Source organism: Leopardus geoffroyi, chromosome A3, assembly GCF_018350155.1.
Source record: "Leopardus geoffroyi isolate Oge1 chromosome A3, O.geoffroyi_Oge1_pat1.0, whole genome shotgun sequence".
NCBI lineage: Eukaryota > Metazoa > Chordata > Mammalia > Carnivora > Felidae > Leopardus > Leopardus geoffroyi.
In genome coordinates this window covers 43,659,938-43,681,686 of record NC_059336.1, presented here as the reverse complement: position 1 = coordinate 43,681,686, position 21,749 = coordinate 43,659,938, and the positions used below count along the sequence as shown (strand labels likewise).

Sequence of the window (21,749 nt, the reverse complement as noted above, 5' to 3'; positions counted from 1 at the left end):
CTGGGTCACGAATGACTTGGTCAGATCTGTATTATGATCAAGGGGTGCCTGAGTGGCTCAGTCAGTTAGGCATCCAACTCTTGTTCTCAGGGTCTTGATCTCAGGGTCGTGAGTTCAAGCCCCGCATTGGGCTCTGTGCTGGGTGTGAAGCCTACTTAAAAAAAAAAAAAAAAAAAAAAATCAGGCTGGCTGCACTGAGGCAGATGGAAAGCCAGTTAGAATATACTGTGATAGTCCAGGAAAAAGCCAAGAGCCTGAACACATGCAGAGGTAGCAGGAATGGAAAGGAGGGAACAAATCTGAGAGCTGTTTATGAGCTAAAAGCAGCAACCCTTTGTGATTTACTAATAATTAAAAGTCATCATAGCTCCACCACTGCTTACAACCTGTAGACCACAGGCCTGGCAGTAGATGGGGCTGCAGAGATGGCGAAAGAGAGGGAGGTACTGAGGAGGATTTTCAGACAGAAGGCAAAGGGCTCAAAGGGTAGTCAGAGGACAAAAACAGTTTCAGTTGCCACAACCTCCAGCATCCCTTCCACTATCCCTCCTGGAGCTGAGTCCTTCACCGTGGTGAACTGATTAGAAATCACCAACAGTACTAAAACAGGGCGAGCACTCCGGCCCACTGCTTATTTTTATAAATAAGGTTTTACCGGAATGCAGCCATGCTCATGTGCTTATGAATGGTTCATGGCTACTTTCCTGCAGAGTTGAGTAGTTATGACAGAAACCTTATGGCCTGCAAAGCCTACGACGCATACTATCTGGCACGTTACAGAAAGTTTTCCAGCCATTGAGCTAGAAGGTCGAAGGGAGTAGTTTAACAGAACGTTCACCTATCCTCAAACTTCCATGAGTCCTTAGTGTAGAAATCTTTTACTCAATTTCTACTACAACCAAAATGAAATGCTTTCAAGACATGGGAGTTCTGATGATGGAGAAATGAAAGGAGAAATAGGCAGATTTAGAGGATGGGGTGCCACAAGGTGGGGTGTTTTGGGACAGTGTAGGAGAATGATATTAGGGCCCCAGGAGAAGAGAAGAGAGAAGAGCAGGTAGAAGGGCTTCAATGAAAAACCCCACTGCAGTGTGACTAGACTCATTCCTGCCTCCTGAAATGCTCAGAGTGAGGAGTGAGATTGTGGAGAATGAAACCCTAAGGAACCAACTCTGTGATAACCTGCAGAAAAACCAGATGGGGCACATTTCATAGGCAATGGCCCAACACCAACAGCAGGAAGCAAACAGAAGGTGAGAGCAGACTAGGCCTATGTGCCCCGTGTCTCACGATGACAATTAGGTTAACAAATACAACAGTTAAAACAATACATTTATTTCATTCTTCTTGTAAAATGATGTGTAATTATTTCTTCTTTCCTCAGTTCGGGCAGTCTGAGCTGTTTCCTGGTTTGGAGTCTTAACCTAACACACTTGAGAATGGTTTCACATCTACGTAACAGGAAGTAATGACAGTCCATAGCACATAAATAATTACATCAACTAGTTGAATTTGCCTTACCATGGACAGCAGTCTATTGATGGCCACTGCCCGCTGCTGGGCTTCTATATGAGGCATTTCATTCTGAATTACTTGGTCTGTGATTCCATGAGGGAACTGGTGACATAATTCTATAATCCTAGGAACAAAGGCAATAATGATTTTATTCATGTTCTGACCCATTTCAAGAGGCAATGAGGGAAAAATACAAGCAGAATGGTCTGAAATTGTGCCTTTTTTCACATTTGGCAGATGATCTAGGTTTCTATGATGGTTGTGAATTAAAGCATGTTAGAAATTGAGCAAGATAAAGTACATGTTTACATACTACTATTTAAGGGAGTGTTTCTTTTCCTCACTAATATGAACTTTAAATTAGAAAAGTCAAATGAAAACAAACACAAAATATATTAAAGCTGGGGCTTCAATTTTCTCAGAACAACTATGACAAAGTTAATATGCAGTGCATTGGGCAGTCATAGTCTGCAAGGAGGCAAATCAGACACGTCTGGTGGGAAGACAAATTTTGTTATGCCAATTAACCACAACTGGGTCTGCTTTGGGAATTATCTATACCAAACAAAAATCAACCAAACTATCCACCTTGTTATAGGATCATCGTACATGTTTTCATAAGTTTGAGAAAGTCAAGGTCTTTAAAACTATGTGGTAACCTAAAAATATAAAATTAGGAGAGGCTTTAGGTGACCTAAACTCTCAAAAAAAATTTTTTTTGTTTGTTTTATATTTGAGAGAGAGCGTGAGCAGGGGAGGGGCAGAGAGAGAGGGAGACACAGAATTTGAAGCAGGCTCCAGGCTCTGAGCTGTCAGCTCGGAGCCCCACATGGGGCTGGAACCCATGAGCGGTGAGGTCATGACCTGAGCTGAAGTCGGAGGTTCAACCGACTGAGCCACCCAGGCGCCCCCCACCGACTTTTTTAAAGTTTTTTTTTTTTTTTTTAATGTTTTACCTTATATTTGAGAGAGAGAGAGAGAGAGAGCGTCAGCAGGGGAGGGGCTGAGAGAGAGGGAGACACAAAATCTGAAGCAGGCTCCAGGCTCTGAGCTGTCAGCACAGAGCCCGACGCGGGGCTCGAACCCACGAGCCGTGATATGTAACCTAAAACCTTAAATACTGCACGGAAACCATTTGGCTTAGTGTTGCTTCAAAAATCCAAACTGCATCCTAATTTCGCCCAAACATTCTGTCGTGGGAGTTCCCTTAGCGACAAGAGCGATCCTGGATCAGAGTACAGTACGTATCTACAAGTACTACGGGAAAAACGCCAAGTCCTCTCTGGGCATCGGTTACCTTAATGTAGGAAGAAAACACATCATCACAACTTTCCGAACAGCACCGGCGCAAGATCGGATACGTAAAGTTGCAAACTGTCAAGCTCGCCCGGAACTTCTTAAGAAGTCTGCGGTCCAGGGATGGGAGGGAGGCTCCAAACCCCACGAATCCCCTTCCTGTGCGCGCAGGTATCTGCCGACGGTGCCCGTGGAAGGGGTCCGCCTGCCCAAATGACCAGCCGCCTGAGGAGGGGCTCCAGAGGGGGGAAGGAGCCTCACTCACTGGTTTACCTGTTTTCTATTTCCACGGGATCCGCGTCGGGCGGCTGTACCTTCACCTTCACCTCAGCCATCACTGCCCAGTTCCCGTCCCTCGTGGGAAGAGATGTTCGGAGTCGCTGGTTACCCAGCTGGGGAGCGAGGAAACCGGGGAAAGAAAGCACCAAGTTTGGCAGGGGCCTTCTTCCTCATGTCGCAGCCGGTCCTTACTTGTTCTGTCGGCCTGAGGTGGCCGAGCCACGCCTGATCCGCTACGTCTTATTCTTGTTTTTCAGAAGGTCAATGCCTGTCGGACCAACGAGTCTGGTTCCCTCACTCTGTGTTGGGATGTCACCTCTGAGCATTTTCCAACTTCTGTGAAGCCATATTCTCAGAGACCTGCAGTGAAGCCTTTAGGAAAGGCGCGCGAGGCCGGTACCAGTCCCCCGGCCAAGCGGCAGAGGCGGGGTTGGTTGCTAGGAAGTCGGTGTCCTCCAATCACCTGCCCGGCTCTCAGTGGGAGGGGCGCGGCTCGCGGCGTCTGTGGAAACCCAGGAGGCAGCAGAGGAGACGGCGAGAGGTGGTGAGAGGTGGGCTGCCTGACTGGGGACAGTGGCGGTACCTCGGTGATCCCAGTCCGGGTTCTGGTGGTCGAAGGAAGAGAGGGAGCAGGAGGAGAAGGGCCTCCCTCACTCCAGCCGAAAGGAAGCGGGCGTCCCTATCTGCCCCTGATGGACAGGGACTGGGACCGGACGGGGTTCCGGATCCGGGAGGCGAGGGGGCGGTCTTGATGGAAGGATTTGATGGGTGAGGGGTGCTGTTGACCCTACACTGCTGTTTGGGCCTAGCATGGTGGTCTACTTCTTGATCCTCTTCGCTTGGGGCCCACAGGCCGCCCCAGCCTCCCAAGGGGTAGCTCCTACTTGCTGCGCGTATTATTCCTTCCCCTATATGCATAAATATACATATTTATAATATAATATATTTAAATATATATTTATAATATGATATATTTAAATATATATTTATAATATAATATATTTTTTTATATATGACTAAATTTTCAACTTTTTAAATTTTAATTGCCTCTTACTTAAGTGGAAAAATGAGAAACAGCACCTTCTTCTTCCCTCCTTCTCCCTCCCCCCTGCCCCAGTCCAGCCACCCTTCTGTAGAGGATATTACTCTAAAATCGGCATCTGCAATTTACATTTGTAGCCTTTGACCTGGAACTATCCAACCAGGCATTAATTTCACTTCTTAAATTTATTTATCCAAGTTTTGGGAATATAGTCTGTGACAAAATTCAAGCCACAAGCTGTTCAGGGCAGCATTATGTACAATTACCAACCAAAGCTAAAAAGAAACTAGTAATAGCCTAAATTCCCAACCACACAATGATAAGATTATATAAGTATATGGAAAACTGTAAATAATAGAGAGTGCAAGAAGTATACTGTAAAAATGTAATGAACACATAGATTATAACTGAGGGAGACTATATATCCATAATCACTGAAATTTAAGGGGTGCCTGGGTGGCTCAGTCTTGAATGTCCCAAAGGTCATGATCCACTCGGGTCATGATCCCAGGGTCATGGGATGAAGCCCAGCACTGGGTTCTGTGCTGAGCGTGGAACCTGCTTAAGATTCTCTCTCTCTCTCTCTCTCTCTCTCTCTCTCTCTCTCTCTCTCTCTCTCTTTCTCTCTCTCTCCCTCTCTCCCTTTCCCCTCCATCTCTCCCTTTCTCAAAAAAAAAAAAAAAGTCATTGAAATTTGAAAAGGTGACACAGAGATGTAAATGGTTGTTGTATTAAGGTGAGGGTTGTTTTTCCCCTGTATATCCTTTATGTATTAAGAATCCTACTCCCTCCCACAGAAAAAGATCAGTAAGGCCTCCATACTTATACTTAACTGTTTATACAGTAGATAGAGTGGGAGATTTTTTTTGTTTATTTATTTATTTTGAGAGAGAGACAGAGACAGAGAGAAAGAGAATGTGAGCAGGAGAGAGGCAGAGAGGGAGAGAGAGAATCACAATCAGGCTCTATGCTAACAGCTTGGGTCTTGATCTCACTGATGGTGAGATCATACCTGAGCCAAAATCAAGAGTCAGACCCTTAACCAACTGAGCCACCCAGGTGCCCCTAGAGTGGGAGACTTTTTGTTCGTTGCTCACTGTTTGTATCTGTTCCAGCTTCCTTTCAGCTGAGGCATGATACTCTGCCATCCTTCTAAAATTTCTTTGCAGCTTTCAAATGCAAGAACCACTTGGCCACAACAGTAGGGCCTTGAATGTGGAGCTTTCCCAAGGGAGTTGGCTCTAAATTAACATTTCATGCCATGTACAGAGTTACTCTGCTCCTCTTGTGTGATGAGTTGCCCTGAATCCAGGAGAGGTGGCACATTAATAAGAGGCAGGAAAGGGTGATAGTGATCTAGAGGGGCCTCAGATCAGATCATGAGTAATGGTCTCTGTTCTGATGTACCGTAGTCTCCCCTTATCTGCAGTTTTGCTTTTCATGGTTTCTCTTACGTGCAGTCAACTGGGGCGTGGACGCAGATGATCCTTTTCTGATGTTAGAAGGTCAGTAGTAGCCTAACGCTACATCACTGTGCCTCAGTCACTCACCTTACCTCATCTCATCATGTAGGCATTTTATCATCTCACATCGTCACAAGAAAGGTGAGTACAGTACAATAAGATATTTTGAGAGAGACTACATTCACATAACCTATTACAGTATGTTGTTGTAATTGCTCTATTTTATTACTGTTGTAGTTAATCTCTTACTGTGGCTAATTTATAAATTAAACTTTATCATAGGTATGTATAAATAGGGAAAACCAGTATATACAGGGTTTGGCACTATTCATGGTTTCAGGCATCCACTGGGGGTCTTTTTTTTTTTTTTAATTTTTTTTTCAACGTTTATTTATTTTTGGGACAGAGAGAGACAGAGCATGAACGGGGGAGGGGCAGAGAGAGAGGGAGACACAGAATCGGAAACAGGCTCCAGGCTCTGAGCCATCAACCCAGAGCCTGACGCGGGGCTCGAACTCACGGACCGCGAGATCGTGACCTGGCTGAAGTTGGATGCTTAACCGATTGCGCCACCCAGGCGCCCCACACTGGGGGTCTTGAACATTTCCCCCATGGATAAGGGAGGGACTACTGTATTCGTTTAATTTGTTCGTGTACAATAATTCTATTCCTATATCCCATTTGTTCGTGCTCTTTTCCCAGAAGTGAGGTAAGTATTTAGATAGTTAAAATTCCACACGAGACTTCAACAGAAAAAATGCATCTGAAGCAATAATTGTTTGAGTTAAAAACGAAATAATATTTTTAGGTGGTATTCTCTTTAGTTTTTAGTAGTTTTGCTGTATTTAAACAAGTGCTTCTCTTTGACTTTTGTATTCAAATGTAGGTGCCTATTGGAATTTATATTCATCCACCTTTTTTTAATGTAAGGAGGGAAAATGACTGCTGGTTCAGTGTGTGTCCCTCAGATCATACCACTGCGAGTGCCTCCACCTGGAAAAGCCAACCATGAAATTGATAACAATACACTTTTAGAAATGAAATCAGGTAAGAATCACATGTACTTGAAATTACGTAAAATAACATTGCCACATTTCTTATGTTCATCTCGTTGATTTCTCACTTTGCATGCCTTCTACAATTAGGACCTTGGGGATTTTGTACAAGTCCCAAAATTTGCAATAGCGTTGTACTTGGTGGTTTATGGAGTCGTATATATTTAAATTAAAATGGTTAGCTTTGAGGCATCTGGGTGGCTCAGTCGGTTGAGCGTCTGATTCTTGATTTCAGCTCAGGTCATGATCTCATGGTTATTGGGGTCAAGCCCCACATCAGGCTCTGTGCTGGCAGTGTGGAGCCTGCTTGGGATTCTCTGTCTCTCCTCTCTCTCTCTGCCCCTCCCCCTACTTGCACGTGCGTGCACTCTCTCTTTCAAAATAAAGAAAGAAACAAACATTTAAAAATAAATAAGTAAAATGTTAGCTTTGACCAACCTTTCATTTGTGTCAGTACACAGTTGTAGCAATATCTTGACTCACATTAGCCTAAGTGACTTCCTTAGGATTCTTATTATTTTGCTGGGATAATAAATTTGACCTGCTAACACAGGTTTTGCAGTCAGGCATATTGGAGATTAAATCCTGACTTTGACAGCTTCTAGTGATATATTACTGAGCCTTTCTGAGTCTGAGTCTGCGTTTTTTCATTGTTAGACAGTGAGAATATTATCTGCCATTAGACCCTGTGTCAGGGTCTGGCACATTAATAATGCCCAAATAAATCTTAACATTATTACAGAAAGAAAGCAGTGAATAAATTTCCTGGTAATGACAGGAATGTATATACATGTACTCGTATATATATCTACATATATATGTACACGTGTATGTGTGTGTGTGTGTGTGTGTATATATATATATATATAAAATTAACATAAGGAGAAATTAAACCTTTGTTTTTAATTTGAGAGAGAAAGAGCACATGAGTGGGGGAGAAGGGCAGAGGGAGAGAGAGAGAATCTTAAGCAGGTACCATGCTCAGCACAGAGCCCAACATGGGGTTTGATCCCGCAACCCTAGGATCATGACTCGAGCCAAAATCAAAAGTCAGATGCTCAACCAACTGAGACACCAGGTACCCCTTTATTTTATTTTTTTTAAGGTAATGTCTGTGCCCAATGTGGGGCTTGAACTCACTACCCTGAGATCAAGAGTAACATACTGGGGCTCCTTGGGATTCTCTCTCTCCCTCTCTCTTTCTGCCACGCCCTCACTCATGACTACGTGCTCTCATTCTCTCTCAAAATAAACATCAAAAAAAAAAAAAAAAAAACCAACCAACCAAACAAACAAACAAACAAACAAAAAAAGAGATCCATGTTCTTACCCAGCCGGGTGCCCTGGGAAAGTTTTATAGATAAAATATATGAGCAAATACTTGCTTTAAAAGATTTTGAAGTTCCAATTATATATTTCTTTTTTTTTTTTTTTAATTTTTTTTTTTCAACGTTTATTTATTTTTGGGACAGAGAGAGACAGAGCATGAACGGGGAAGGGTCAGAGAGAGAGAGAGGGAGACACAGAATCGGAAACAGGCTCCAGGCTCTGAGCCATCATGAGCCATCAGCCCAGAGCCTGACGCGGGGCTTGAACTCACGGACCGCGAGATCGTGACCTGGCTGAAGTCGGACGCCCAACCGACTGCGCCACCCAGGCGCCCCCCAATTATATATTTCAATAAATAATGTGTAAAAACTATTTATCTATATTTTATGGTGACTCCTGTACTTCCTAGACAAATTCCAACTAAGAATACTTTATAATATACTACATCTCCCTTTATCTTTTTTAAATGTTTATTTATTTATTTATTTTAAAATTTTAATGTTTATTTATCTGTGAGAGACAGAGATAGAGCATGAATGGGAGAGGGGCAGACAGAGAGAGAGAGACAAGAATCCGAAGCAGGCTCCAGGCTCTGAGTTGTCAGCACAGAGCCTGACGTGGGGCTCAAACTCATGAACCATGAGAACATGACCTGAGCTGAAGTCAGACGCTTAACCAACTGAGCCACCCAGGCACCCCTTTAATGTTTCTTTTTGAGAGAAAGAGAAACAGACAGAGAGTGTGTGCACACGCAAGAGAGGGCAGGGGTGGGGCAGAGAGGGAGACACAGAATCCAAAGGAGGCTCCAGGCTCTGAGCTGTCAGTGGAGAGCGCGATGTGGGACTCAAACTCATGAACTGGGAGATCATGGCCTGCAGAAGCCAGATGCTTAACTGACTGAGCCACCCAGGCGCCCCTACATCTTAAAAGCTAGTATTATTTTTTAAAATTCTCTTTATCTTAAAAGCTAGTATTATTGTTTAAAATTCTCAAGCTAAAATGCAGGGTTTTTTTAAGTTTATTTATTTTGAGAGACAGAGCGAGAGGGGGTGGGGGAGGTGCAGAGAGACAGGGAGAGAATCCCAAGCAGGCTCCGTGCTATCAGTGCAGAGCCCAGTGAAGGGCTAGATCTCACAAGCCATGAGGTCATGACCTGAGCCAAGAATCTGACACTTGAGGTGGAGAGTCCACCTGAGCCACCTAAGTGCCCCCAAAATACAAATTTTAAAAAATGTGCCCATAGCACTTGGGATGATTATTAACAAATGATGATATGAATGATAGAGGATTCAAATTCCCTAATATTTAAAATGTTCAATAAATAAAGAGGTTGTACAATTTAATAACAAAAAGAATAATAACCCAATAGAAAAGTGGGCAAAAGATAGGAAAGGACATTTTATAGGAAAGGAAACATAGGTGTCTTTTAAACATACGGGAATATGCTTCCGCCCATCCCTTTGCCTACTTGCTAAGCAGACCTTATCCCCTGCTTTATTTACTCCATTGGATTTAGCCACCCCTTGATATCACATATATACTTGTTTGTTTACTGTTTGTGTGTCTTTTATAAACTAGAGGCTCTGTGAGAGCAGGGACTTTGGTCACTAGTTATCATCCATCACCACACAGTTACAATTTTTTTTTCTTGTGATGAGAACGTTTGAGATCACCTCTCTTAGCAACCATTTTTGATCTTTTGAACTTTGAATTCTGTAAATTTATTACCTTTAAAATTCTTCCAAGAAGTATAGGAATCATTTACCAAGTCCAAATAAAATATAATACCAGGATTTCTGAAGCAATGCTCAAAAATAAAAACTTAGCTTCTGCTTTCAACATGGGTGTTGTGGTCTTAAAACTGAGCCCCACTCTATTTATATCGATGCCTTATTGGAGTGGCACAATAGCAAAGAGGTTCAAGAGCATGGGCTATGGATCCAGTGTAGCCAAAGTGAAACCACAACTCTGCTGTTATTGAATGACTTTCTTACCCTCCCTGGGACTCAGTTTCCTCATCTATAAAGTGGGTATAAAGTGGGACCTGTCATATAGGGTTGTACACACGCAATGAGCTAATTCATATAAAGCACACTGCCTGGCACAGAGAAAGAATTCAATTATTGTTAGTTATTGTTACACATTCTTATAATATATTAAAAAATCTCATTAATTAACTGACCCATGGGCATTATTCAGAGACTTTGCTACTTTAGTGTTAATTACAGTTACCCTGTTTTGGGTTTTTCAGACACCCCAGATGTCAACATATATTATACGCTGGATGGCAGCAAACCTGAATTTCTGAAGAGAATCGGTTATCGTGAAAACAATACATTTAAGTATACGAAGCCTATTACTCTGCCTGATGGAAAAATACAAGTTAAAGCTATTGCAGTCTCTAAGTAAGTTAAGAGCATGGTGATTAAAATAACTGGTCAGATAATGACATTATTTTTTAATTTTATTTCTTCCTTTAAGAATAAGTGTTGTATTAGAAGGTCACTAAAGGGAAAGTAACTTTAATTTCAACATATATCTATAACTTTTGTGTTTTGTTTGTCTTTTACTGAGGTATACTGTAAAGTGTACAAATCATGAGAATACAGCTTGATGAGGTGCTGTGTATATTAATATATATTAACACTGTTTTTCTTTTTTTTTTTTTTTAAGTTTATTTCTTTATTTTGAGAGAGAGAGAGCACAAGCAGGGAAGGGGCAGAGAGAGGGAGAGACAGAATCCTAAGCAGGCTCCACACCATAAGTGCCTGATGCAGAGCTCGAACTCAAGAAATGTGAGATCATGACCTGGGCTGAGATCAAGAGTTGGATGCTTAATTGACTGCGCCACCCAGGCGCCCCAACACTGTTTGTATTTTCAATTCCACGTTGGGATTTTGGGAAGGAAGAGCCTTTTCAGGGTTTGGGACCTTTGGAGTGGTTCATCAGACTTTGAAGAAAATACTGTTTTTAGTGGATGGTTCTTTTATTCCATAGGACACAGCCTACAACCACCACCATCATTCTCTATTTTATTTCGTATTGACTTAATCGACCTTCATGGCGACTGCCATTTTAATCTTTGGACATTAGCTCCTTTATTCCTTTCTTTGTCCTTTCTTTCCTGCTTAAGGACTTTTTCTAATTTTCAAGTATAGAAACACCACTTAATTTTGAAACTGTGTGTTATAGAGAAAATAACTCAAATGCTTTGCCAGTCTGTGTGTCTGTGATAGAAGAATTCTACTGCACAGCAAGACAGGTTTAGCCACATTTTTGAAACACTTTTAAAGCCCCATACCCTGGATTTGCACAGGTACTTTATAAAAGTCTCTCCAGGCTCCCCCTGGTGGCTGAGCTACTGCATGGCTTTTGAGGAGAGCTACAAATTATACACAGATGACTGCTTTGGCGTTTGGAGATTTAAAAAAGAATACAATCAAAACAAAACAAAACAAAACACTCTTGTACACATTATTGTTCTTAATTAAAGATTGGAAAAAATTGGCTTTTTTCACTTGCCAAACCACTTCTGTCAAAACAAGTCATCTCAATTATCATTAAAAACAAGCAGGGGCATCTGGGTGGCTCAGTCAGTTAAGTATCTGACTTTTGGTTTTGGCTCACGTCATGATCTTGTGGTTTGTAGGATTGAGCCCCATGTCCGGCTCTGTGCTAAGAGCCTCCTTGGGATTCTCTCTCTCTGCCCCTCCCCCATTCACACTCTTTCTTGCCCTCTCTCTCAAAATAAATAAACATTTAAAAAAATTAACAAGCAAAAAAAAAAAAAAAAGAAAAAATTAACAAGCAAAATACTCTGGTGCTTAATGCTCTAAGGCAGCCCCTCTTATAAGTGGCAGGCAGTAATGATACAAAGTAGTAATTACTAACTATGTAATTCAGAGGAGTTAACATAGCTTCCAAAAAAGTGTAAAATAAGGTCATTCTTTATGCATCTCCCCATCTTGCTCTGTGCCCACTTAACATCTGTCCTGAAAGCACTGTTAGTATTTCAGGTGAGCTCAGCTCAGGGAAGGTATTTATACAGAAATGTTTTTGAGTCTTCAAGACAGGAAAGAAATTATACTGCTTCACCTAAGCCTTTTTTTCTAGGTACTTAAGGTAATTAATTTCTTAATAGGGAGAAAAGGATTTGAAATGAGAGTGTTAACAATTGAAGGCCACTAAAATGTTAAGAGGAAAAATTATGGGGGTGCCTGGGTGGCTCAGTCAGTTAAGTGTCCGACTTCGGCTCGGGTCATGATCTCACAGTCTGTGGGTTTGAGCTCCGCGTCAGGCTCTGTGCTGAGAGCTCAGAGCCTGGAGCCTGTTTCGGATTCTGTGTTTCCATCTTTCTCCACCCCTCTCCTGCTCATGCTGTCTCTCTCTCAAAAATAAAAAAAAATTTTTTAAAAGGAGGAAAAATTATGGTCATGAAGTTTTGAGTGATGTGGGAAAATATTTATGATATAAGTGAAAACAAATTAGGGTGTAAGAGTGCACTATGGTATTTTGACACTTTTTAGAAATGCGTTGTACCAAAAAAAAAAAAAAAAAAAAGAAAGAAATGTGTTGGAACAGAACTGGAGAAGGGCAATGACCAGAGCTGAGTGAGCAGTAGGCAAGGAGGGCCCATTACACGGAGGCAGTGATCTCCCCTTTCCCTGAGCCAAACTGCCAGGGACACTGTGGATGTCTTTGTTTCAAAGGAGTCAGGTTGAGGGACAGCCCCAGTCCCTTTCTGTCCCAGCTCAGTTTGCAAAAGGTACTGACATGTAATTCTTCTTTACTGTAAGCTTTCTATTTAGTTTGCTTCTTATGATTAAGTCATTTGAAAATGAACACACAAGCCACACGTTAGCATTCTTTGCCTCTGGTGATTCAGTCACTTTTTGTGTTGTTGTTGTTGATAATTTTTATAGCTTCCAAAATTTAACAGTGAGCATTGCTTTTGTAATACACAGAAATAACACAGAATCTCCAAAATCATCATGGAACCAGTGCTTCTCAAGCTTGGCTGCTGAATCAGTTGGCTATTGCTGTATAACAAAGCACCCTGACAGTTAGTGGTCTTAAAAGAAACATCATTTATTTGCTCATTATTCTGTGGATCAGCATTTTGGTGTGCATGATCCGGGTAGTTGTTCTGCTGGCCTTGCCTGAGGTCACTGACATGGCAGCAGTAATTTTGGTCTCACCTTGAGCCCGCTAGTCTAAGAAAGTTTGAGTCACGTTTCTGGTGGTTGATGCAAGTCGTTGGCTGAGCCTTGTGTCTCCAGTTGGGTAACCTGAGTTTTTTTTCATTCAGTTTCAAAAGCTGTAAGAGAAACGGCAAGCCCTAATGCGCAGATGTTTTTCTAGTCTCTGCTTGTGTCATATTTGTTAATGTTTCATTGACCAAAGTAAGTCATGTGGCAACACTCAAAGTCAATGTGTGAGGGGATTCTACAAGGGCACCAGGGCACCACGGTGCAGATAGATAAGTCATAATGTCTTGGACTATTATTGTGACAGTCTACCACAGGTTGCCATCAGAGTCACCCAGGGAGCCTTGCAGAATCTCTGTGCCCAGGTCACACACTCCAGACCAACTAAACAACAATCTCTTGGGGGTGAGACCCAGGCATCAGTATTTTTAAAGTTTCCTGATGATTCTAATATGCAACCAAAGGTGGCAACTGCCACATTAGTGGGGGAAAAATGTTTCCATTTAGAGAGATTTGACCAATACAACTTTTCCGAAATACAGTAAAACCTTGGATTGTGAGTAACTTGTTCTGTGAGTGTTCCACAAAATGAGCAAACATTTCTACTAAATTTTAACTTGATAAATGAGTGATGTCTTGCAATACGAGTAGTATGTGATGCCGAATGTCACATGATCACAACTGAGCCAATGGTTCTTGAAACTTGCTTTGATAGGGGCGCCTGGGTGGCTCAGACGGTTAAGCCGCCGACTTCGGCTCAGGTCATGATCTCGCGGTCCGTGAGTTCAAGCCCCGTGTCGGGCTCTGTGCTGACAGCTAAGAGCCTGGAGCCTGTTTCAGATTCTGTGTCTCCCTCTCTCTGACCCTCCCCCGTTCATGCTCTGTCTCTCTCTGTCTCAAAAATAAATAAACGTTAAAAAAAAAAAAAATTTAAAAAAAAGAAACTTGCTTTGATATACAAGTGCTCTGGACTACAAGCATGTTTCCAGAATGAATTATGCTCACAAACCAGGGTTTTATATATATGATATGTATATATGATGTGTATATATATATATATATATATATATATATATATATTTAATGCTTATTTATTTTTGACAGGGAGAGAGAGTGTGTACAAGTGGGGGAGGGGTGGGGGGGAGACTGAGGGTCTGAGGCGGGTTCTGCACTGACAGAAGAGAGCCCAATGTAGGGCTTGAATTCACAAACCATGAAATCATGACTTGAGCCAAAGTTGGAGGCCTAACTGACTGAGCCACCCAGGTGTCCCTGAAATATATATAGATATTTATATATGTATATATACATATATGTATATATATATATATATATATATATATATATTTAATGTTAATTTTATTTTTGAGAGGGAGAGGGGCAAAGAGAGAGGGAGACAGAGTATCCGAAGTGGACTCTGTGCTGACAGCAGAGAGCCCGAACCAGGGCTTGAACTCATGAACCATGAGATCATGACCTGAGCTGAAGTTGGACACTCAACCATTGAGCCACCCAGGCGCCTATGAAATATATTTTTATTAAAGTGTGATATTCTAGAATGAAATAAAAGGACGTGTTTGCCTTCATGTGTCCTTATATATATACATGAATTTTCACATCAGAGCATGGTCAATGAGGAACACAGGTGAACAGGAGGGGCTGGGAGCTTGGGGACATTTCAGCAAGCAGGGGTGGGTTTTAGGTTTTTAGTTTATTTATTTATTTAGAGAGAGAGGAGGAGGAATGGCAGAGAGAGAGAGAGAGAGAGAGAGAGAGAGAGAATCCCAAGCAAGCTCTGCGTTGTCAGCACAGAGCCTGACACGAGGCTGGAACCGATGAACTGTGAGATTGTGACCTGAGCTGTATAATCAATAGACAGATGCTTACCTGACTGAGCCACCCAGGTGCCCCAGGTTTTAGGTTTTAATGGTGCATAACCATGGTCTAGTCCAGGGTCTGTAAACTTTCTGACATCTGTTTTGCTTGTTTAAAAGCCACCTTTATGGCCAGGAAATTCCTGCTTTGATATCATCATTGTTTTGAGAATGAACTTGGGTGGTTCTCCCTTCTTTGTCAGTTGCCTTATATGGCGGTTAAGATAAATGGAGCTGCCCTGAGGTAAAAGTTGTCTTGAACTGAAGGTAGGTGGTTGGGGGAGCCAGAGTTCCCTAAGAAAAACCATTTTTCTTCCATGAGGGACATCCCAGTTTTACAGCAACGGAATAAAGTAAACTCATTAGCAGGTTACCAGGGCATGTCATGGTCATCCCTCTGCAGCCCCGTGCCGGATATAACGTGTGGAGGAAAGATCCAGATGTCATCTCCATAGGCAGCAACAAAGGCAAGAAGAACACTGCTTCGAGAGAGGTAGTTTGGACAGTGGGACAGAGGATGGAGGTTGTTGACCTTCAGATCTGGACTTTAATCCCAGTTCTCTTGCTCCTCTTTGTCTGACCTTGAATAAGTTATGTGGCCTTCTGATTCTCAGTTTCCCCATTTATTAAATGAAGTTAATAAAACTTAGTTGACAGCCATTGTGAAGATCAGAGGCAATACACTTGGCATCGCACATGTAGTAGCTGTTATTGTTGTTTGTTGCTATTCAGATTCTTAACAAAGGCCTAGCAGATTGCTGTTGTGTGACCCAACTCAAAAGGCATGCTTCTGTATTTGAAAAATCTCTGCCTGCCTGGGTAAGTGGTTTCCACTTAACCCCTTCATGTTCCTAAACCAGAGATTCTCAGTTGGGCATAATTGGGCCCCAAAGGGGACATTTTGTAATGTCTGGAAATATTTTTGGTTGCCACATCTGGAAGTGGGAATGTGCTGGTAGCATCTGATGGGTGGAGATCAAGGATGTTGCTAACCATGTTGTGCACAGGACAGCCTCCTACAACAGAGTTATCTAACCTGAAGTTTCAGTAGTTCTCAGTAGATTGAGAAAACCCGACCTGGACAAGTTGCAGAATTCTTACAGATCCAGCTTCTTACCTCTTGTAATCATCCAAGTAATTCTATTGTTTTATTGAGAGGATAATAATCTTTGTGAGGACAGAGCTACATGTAACTTTTTATTTTATTTTATTTTTGTCGAATGTACCTTCTATTACTCCTCCTAAAGATCCATATTTAAGGCCTCTGATTTCAATCCTTGAAAAAATTTATGTGTATTCAAGTGAGATTTGGGCTGAGTAGGATTTCTAGCTCCAACCCCAAACCTAAGCCTTTTTTGATATACAGTCAAGAAATCCTTCTACTTAGCAGACATTTGAAGCTAGTTTCTGGGCTCCTTTTGGAGAGAACAAAGTCCATGGGTGAGAACCCTGGCTGGGTCCCCATGGAAGGTGCCGGCTGTGATGGAGACAACCCATGTCTTCCAGGAGTAGAGCAAGTGGCTGGGCAGTCAGGCTTCTACTCAGCGTGATGGGGTGGGGGCTAGAAGCACACATTTCAGGGAGCCCTGCAGTTATCCAGGCTTTGAAGGATTCCTGAATGGAGATGTTTGTGGTGTCTGGGAAGTGTGCTAGCAAGGAGGACGACTGTATGTATATTGGATGACAGACCTGAGGCCAAAAATGAACATTTAGATGAAATGAACATTGGAGTGAAGGAGTTAAGCAAAGATCATCTGTATCTGCGTCCAGATTTCTGTACCTGTAAAACTGGTTTTGTTATTAAGAACAAAACAAAACAAAACAAAACAAAACAAAACAAAACAAAACAAAACAAAACATGTGCTTCCCTAAAGTTTAGCCACCCGTATATCGCTCCAGCCAATGAACATGCAAGTATCCATTGATCATATTATTTCTTCAGTATTGTCCCTCACTGATAGATAGTGGTGATTGACGTGAATTATGTATTTCTGATAATTCTTTTCTTCTAAAAATGTAGCCTGAAACTTGTATATTGCTTAATGTTTAACATTTCTCAACTGTTTTGGAATTGATGTTTATGTGTTTGTAAATATTTACTTAATCAAAGAATTTAAAGCATTTTAGGACATGGAAAAGTAAAAGAGCCCAGACATGTAAGACTATATTTGTGTGGTGACATTTTTTTAATTAAATTTTTTTTAAATTTTTAAATGATTATGTATTTTGAGAGAGAGAGAGAGAAAGAGAGAGAGAGAGAGCATGATCAGGGGTGGGGCAGAGAGAGGGAGGGAGAAAGAGAAAGTATCCCAAGCAGTCTCCATGCTGCCAGCACAGAGCCAGATGTGGGGCTTGACTACACAAACTGTGAGATCATGACCTGAGCCCAAACCAAGAGTTGGACGCTTAACCAGTTGAGCCACCCAGGTGCTCTGGTGAAATTCATTTTAAATGTCTGGAAAAGGTAAAATTATAGGAATAAGATACAGATCAGTGGTTGCCTGGGGTAGGGCTTGGTAGCAAGGACTGTCTTCAAACAGGCATAAGGGATTTTTTGGGGTGTGGGGTGACAGAAGTGTTCTAAAACTGGATTGTGGTAATGGTCACACAATTGTATAAATTTGCTAAATATTCTCAAACTATATACTTAAAATAGGTGAGTTTCATGTCATGTAAATTATACCTCAATAAAGTTGTTTTTAAAAATTAAGAGGGGCACCTGGGTGGCTCATTTGTTTGAATGTCCAATTTTTTTTTTTTTAATGTTTATTTATTTTGAGAGAGGGCGCGCGAGCGCAAGCGAGTGCAGGGGAGGGGCAGACAGAGAGGGAGACACAGAATCTGAAGCAGGCTCCAGGCTCTGAGCTGTCAGCATAGAGCCTGACCCAGGGCCTGAACTCACAAACCACGAGATCATGACTTGAGCCAAAGTTGGATGCTTGATGGACCCAGCCACCCAGGCAGCCCATGAGTGTCTATCTCTTGATTTTAGCTCGGGTCATGATCCCAGAGTTGTGAGATAAAGCCTGTGTCAGGCTCTGCACCCCCTATGTTCCTCTCCCCTCCTTGCATGTGCTCTGTCTCTCTAAAAAAATAAAAATAAAAAAGTAAATGGAAAAAAAAAGAGTCTAGGCAAGCTGCTGGTGCTGAGATGCAGTCAACCACCAGTTTTTAGTTATGGGCACCTCTATATTGCTTTCTCATGGAACTTCTATTGTATCCAAGAGGAACAAGATTAATGGTGAAATGTTATGAATACATTGAAAAATTGCTGGTATGTAAGGAATTAAGCTTGCCAGAGCAGATGCTACCTTCAGCTGGAGGAAGGAAAATTCTCTTGGCTCACATGGAATGGTTTATTGGTAACCCCACTCTTTGTTTTAGAATAGTTTGAGGCTTAAGGTATGAAATCTTATGGTGAGTGTGGCGGACTCCAAAAACGCAATAAACCATGCCTCCCAGTAAAGCCCCTCTGCTTAAATCTGGGCTGGCCCTACAACTTACTTTTGACCAATAAAATGCTTCAGAAATGATGTTAAGTCTAGATAAAAAGAAGTATTACAGTTTCTGCTATGGTGTCTTGGAACATAAACCCTGGGTGAAGCCAGGCACCATGAAGGATGTCTGATTTCCCTGAGCCGTCCATACTGTGAGGAAGCCTAAGCTAACCACCATAAGAGGGAGGGAGAGGGAAACAGAGACAGATAGACACCGAGGCTGAGAAAGAAAACTGGCGAGCCCCCAGCTGTTCCAGTTATGCTAGCCCAGGCTCTGAATATGAGGGAAAAAGCATTTTATCTATTTATTTAAAAAAATTTTTAATGTATATTTTTGAGAGAGAGAGTGCAAGCACAAGCGGGGGAGGGGCAGAGAGTGAGGGAGACACAGAATTGGAAGCAGGCTCCAGGCTCTGAGCTGTCAGCACAGAGCCCGACGCGGGGCTTGACCTCACGAACCACAAGATCATGACATGAACTGAAGTCGGACACTCAACCGACTGAGCCACCCAGGTGCCCCAAGAAAGCATTTTAGACATCCAGCTGAGCTAATCTTTCAGTTCACTCCAGTCTAACTGATATCTGTCTGACCATGTGAGAGATGACAAATGAGAGCTACCCAGCTGGGCCTGGCTAACCCAGTTTGTGTGTGAAGACACTATGTTTTGGAGTGCTTTGTTACACAGCAGTAGATAATCTAACTGAGAACAGGGTAAGGAAGGACTTTAAAAGTTGTGCTTTGATTTTTCCAGTTTAAAACATAATAACCTTAGTAGTGAGGCCAAGGAACTTCATAGAGTTCTCTTAATTGTTAGCCATCTTTTCTTTGAAGCTTTGTGTGACACAGAGGCTCTTTCTATTTTGAATAATTTTCAGGGACTGCAGACAGAGTGGCATTGTAACAAAGGTGTTTCAGGTGGGCTATGAGCCACCAAATGCAGTGTCTTCTGAAGACAATGTTGAAAATATTCTCAAAGATTCTTCAAAGCAGGCAAGTAATGAACCTGTAGCACTTTCAGATAGTCACCACATTCTTGGTTCCTCCTTTCTCTGCGATCCCATCTTCTTTTTCATTTCGTACCCTATGCTCACATGTCCTTATAATTGAGGTCAGTAGTGGCCATTGCAGAGTGATTTCCCACCCGTTGGTCAGTCCATCCTGCACATGTTTCATCCTGCACATTAGACATTCCTACCCAGCATCACGGCCCATGCTCCAGTGTCTTCATTGATTCCCCACTTAACCTATTGATGAAAGCAGAAACCTTTAGCCTGGTATCCCAAGTGATCAGTTTCTGTCTTCAGTAATCCTTTATTGCTCTGTGACTCCCCTGTATATATGGCAGCCAAACTAGACTCTGTATGTTGTGTGCTATCATTGCTCTCCTAGCATCCAGGCCTTCTCCTTTTGTATAGTGCTTTCAATATGTGATTACTTTGCTTGTTGTCTGTCTTCTTCATGTGGCGTAAATTCCAAGGTGGCAGAGAGCATGACTGCCATACTCATTGCCTTCCACAGAGGTGGGCAGGAGAAGGCAGTGAGTGTACATTTGTTGAACAGATACATCAGGCTAGTAGAAGCTATCTGTGACCAAAGCCTCACCTCTTTAGAGAGTGAACTAGACTTATCTACAAGGATGTTTGAAACTTCAGTGTCTGGGCTGTGGGCATCGGTGAGATAGATCCAAGAGCCAGAGGATGGGCTAACCCATGGTAAGGCAACCAGCCAACAAGTCTCAGTCATGGAGGTCTTGATGGGGATGACTGGAAGTTTGTGAGGGAGTCCCTTCAGCCCAAGGATGGACCAGAGCCCATAGAGGTGGTTGTGGGAGCAGAGCAGTGGGTGCAGGTATAGTGTGGGGTTCAAGTGTGATCAGATCAGAGATCTACCGTGGGCAGGGGCATCCAGCAGAGGCTGAGCCTACATGCATCAGCAGGGGCTCAGGCTTGAACAAGCCATAACCGGCTGCATCCAGGAGAAGAAAGTTCATGGAGAATAGTATAAGGATTGTGTATGAGCAGGTATTGTACTTAAGTCCTATCTTGGTCTGACCCCACCCTTTATTTACTTCCTGGATCTGTTGGTCCCTTTGTTATTCCCCAGACTGCCATGATTGTAACATCCTGCCTTCATGTCCTGCTGTTGGCCGCTGTTCCTGGCTGTTTGACTGCTGGTCCCTACCAACCAGACATGCTGCCAGCCAAGGGCCCAGATACAAAACTGTGTGTTTTCAGAGTAAAGTAAAACAGAGGTTACTATGTAAAAAACTACTGTAAACCCTTCCCAGCAAGAAGTACATACCATGACACTGTCTCCACCTGGCAATTTTTAATTTTCACATTCTAAATGGGTGTAATGAAGTGACTGACATGAAATCTCTTCATTCCTAGGAATTGAAAAATGGGTTTGTTGGGTCAAAACTACGGAAGAAATGTAAGAATGCTGAAAATAAACAGGGTTGGAAGGTTAACCTTAGAAAGTCTCCAAGTATGACATGGCAGGACGAAGGTAAGGTTTAGAATTGTAAACCACCAAACAGGTTCCCTGCTGGTTTTCTTGTGTGAAGAAGGGTTAGAATAAGAAATACTGGAATAGAAAAGTAAGCTATAATCTGAGTCCTAGTGCTGTCCTCACTAACAGTTTAAGCATTGAGGAGGGCACCTGTTGGGATGAGCACTGGGTGTTGTATGGAAACCATTCTGACAATAAATTTCATATTAAAATAAAAAAAAGACCAAGAGGGATAATCAAGGAGTCCAACAAAGTGAGATTTGTCGACCCATTGCAACGAGGGATACCACACCTCAGAGGAACCATGGGGCATCTCACCAAATAAAGGAAAAGACACAGTTATAAGGTTAGGGGGGCAGGTGGAGTTTGGGAAGCAGAATTTTGACAGACTTGAAGCAAAGCAGGGCCTGGTGTAAAGTGCTCAGCATCAAGTATGTATTGTAAAGGGAACCAGGGTTTTGTTCACCTTGGAAACTGAAAATAAATGTGGAATGTTGTATTCAGAGACCCTTCTCTGATGCTCTACACCAAGGTTGGAAATTGAAGCTGCTTCTCTGTGTCCGAGTGACTTACGTCCTCCAGGCAAGAGTCGGAGGTTTCATTCTTGCTGATACGATTTCAATCAGCAAAGTTTCTGATTATCTCTGGTTTCAGAGCACAAGGTTTCTCAGCAAGTAAGA

General features: G+C 42.4%; 2 protein-coding genes across 15 annotated transcripts in view; one reads left to right on the top strand and one right to left on the bottom strand.

Moving 5' to 3' along the window:
* Positions 1 to 3,381, bottom strand: part of POLR3F (RNA polymerase III subunit F) — a 31,279-nt gene extending 27,898 nt beyond the window's left edge. For 3 of the 5 annotated variants that reach the window (XM_045445424.1, XM_045445422.1, XM_045445423.1), the window contains exons 1-2: positions 3,085 to 3,381; positions 1,522 to 1,639 (exon numbers count right to left, since the gene is read on the bottom strand). In XM_045445424.1, coding sequence (XP_045301380.1) covers positions 1,522 to 1,639; positions 3,085 to 3,146 — 180 coding nt within the window. In that variant the 5' untranslated portion in view covers positions 3,147 to 3,381. Of the gene's footprint in view, positions 1 to 1,521; positions 1,640 to 2,812 lie in introns of all 5 variants that reach the window. The other 2 variants (XM_045445427.1, XM_045445426.1) reach the window with 2 other exon arrangements.
* Positions 3,382 to 3,540: 159 nt separating this feature from the next.
* Positions 3,541 to 21,749, top strand: part of DZANK1 (double zinc ribbon and ankyrin repeat domains 1) — a 72,654-nt gene continuing 54,445 nt past the window's right edge. For 5 of the 10 annotated variants that reach the window (XM_045445420.1, XM_045445419.1, XM_045445417.1 and 2 more), the window contains exons 1-6: positions 3,574 to 3,634; positions 5,593 to 5,736; positions 6,482 to 6,642; positions 10,231 to 10,384; positions 19,434 to 19,548; positions 20,949 to 21,066. In XM_045445420.1, coding sequence (XP_045301376.1) covers positions 6,534 to 6,642; positions 10,231 to 10,384; positions 19,434 to 19,548; positions 20,949 to 21,066 — 496 coding nt within the window. In that variant the 5' untranslated portion in view covers positions 3,574 to 3,634; positions 5,593 to 5,736; positions 6,482 to 6,533. Of the gene's footprint in view, positions 3,635 to 3,745; positions 3,859 to 5,592; positions 5,737 to 6,481; positions 6,643 to 10,230; positions 10,385 to 19,433; positions 19,549 to 20,948; positions 21,067 to 21,749 lie in introns of those variants that run through there. The other 5 variants (XM_045445416.1, XM_045445413.1, XM_045445412.1 and 2 more) reach the window with 5 other exon arrangements.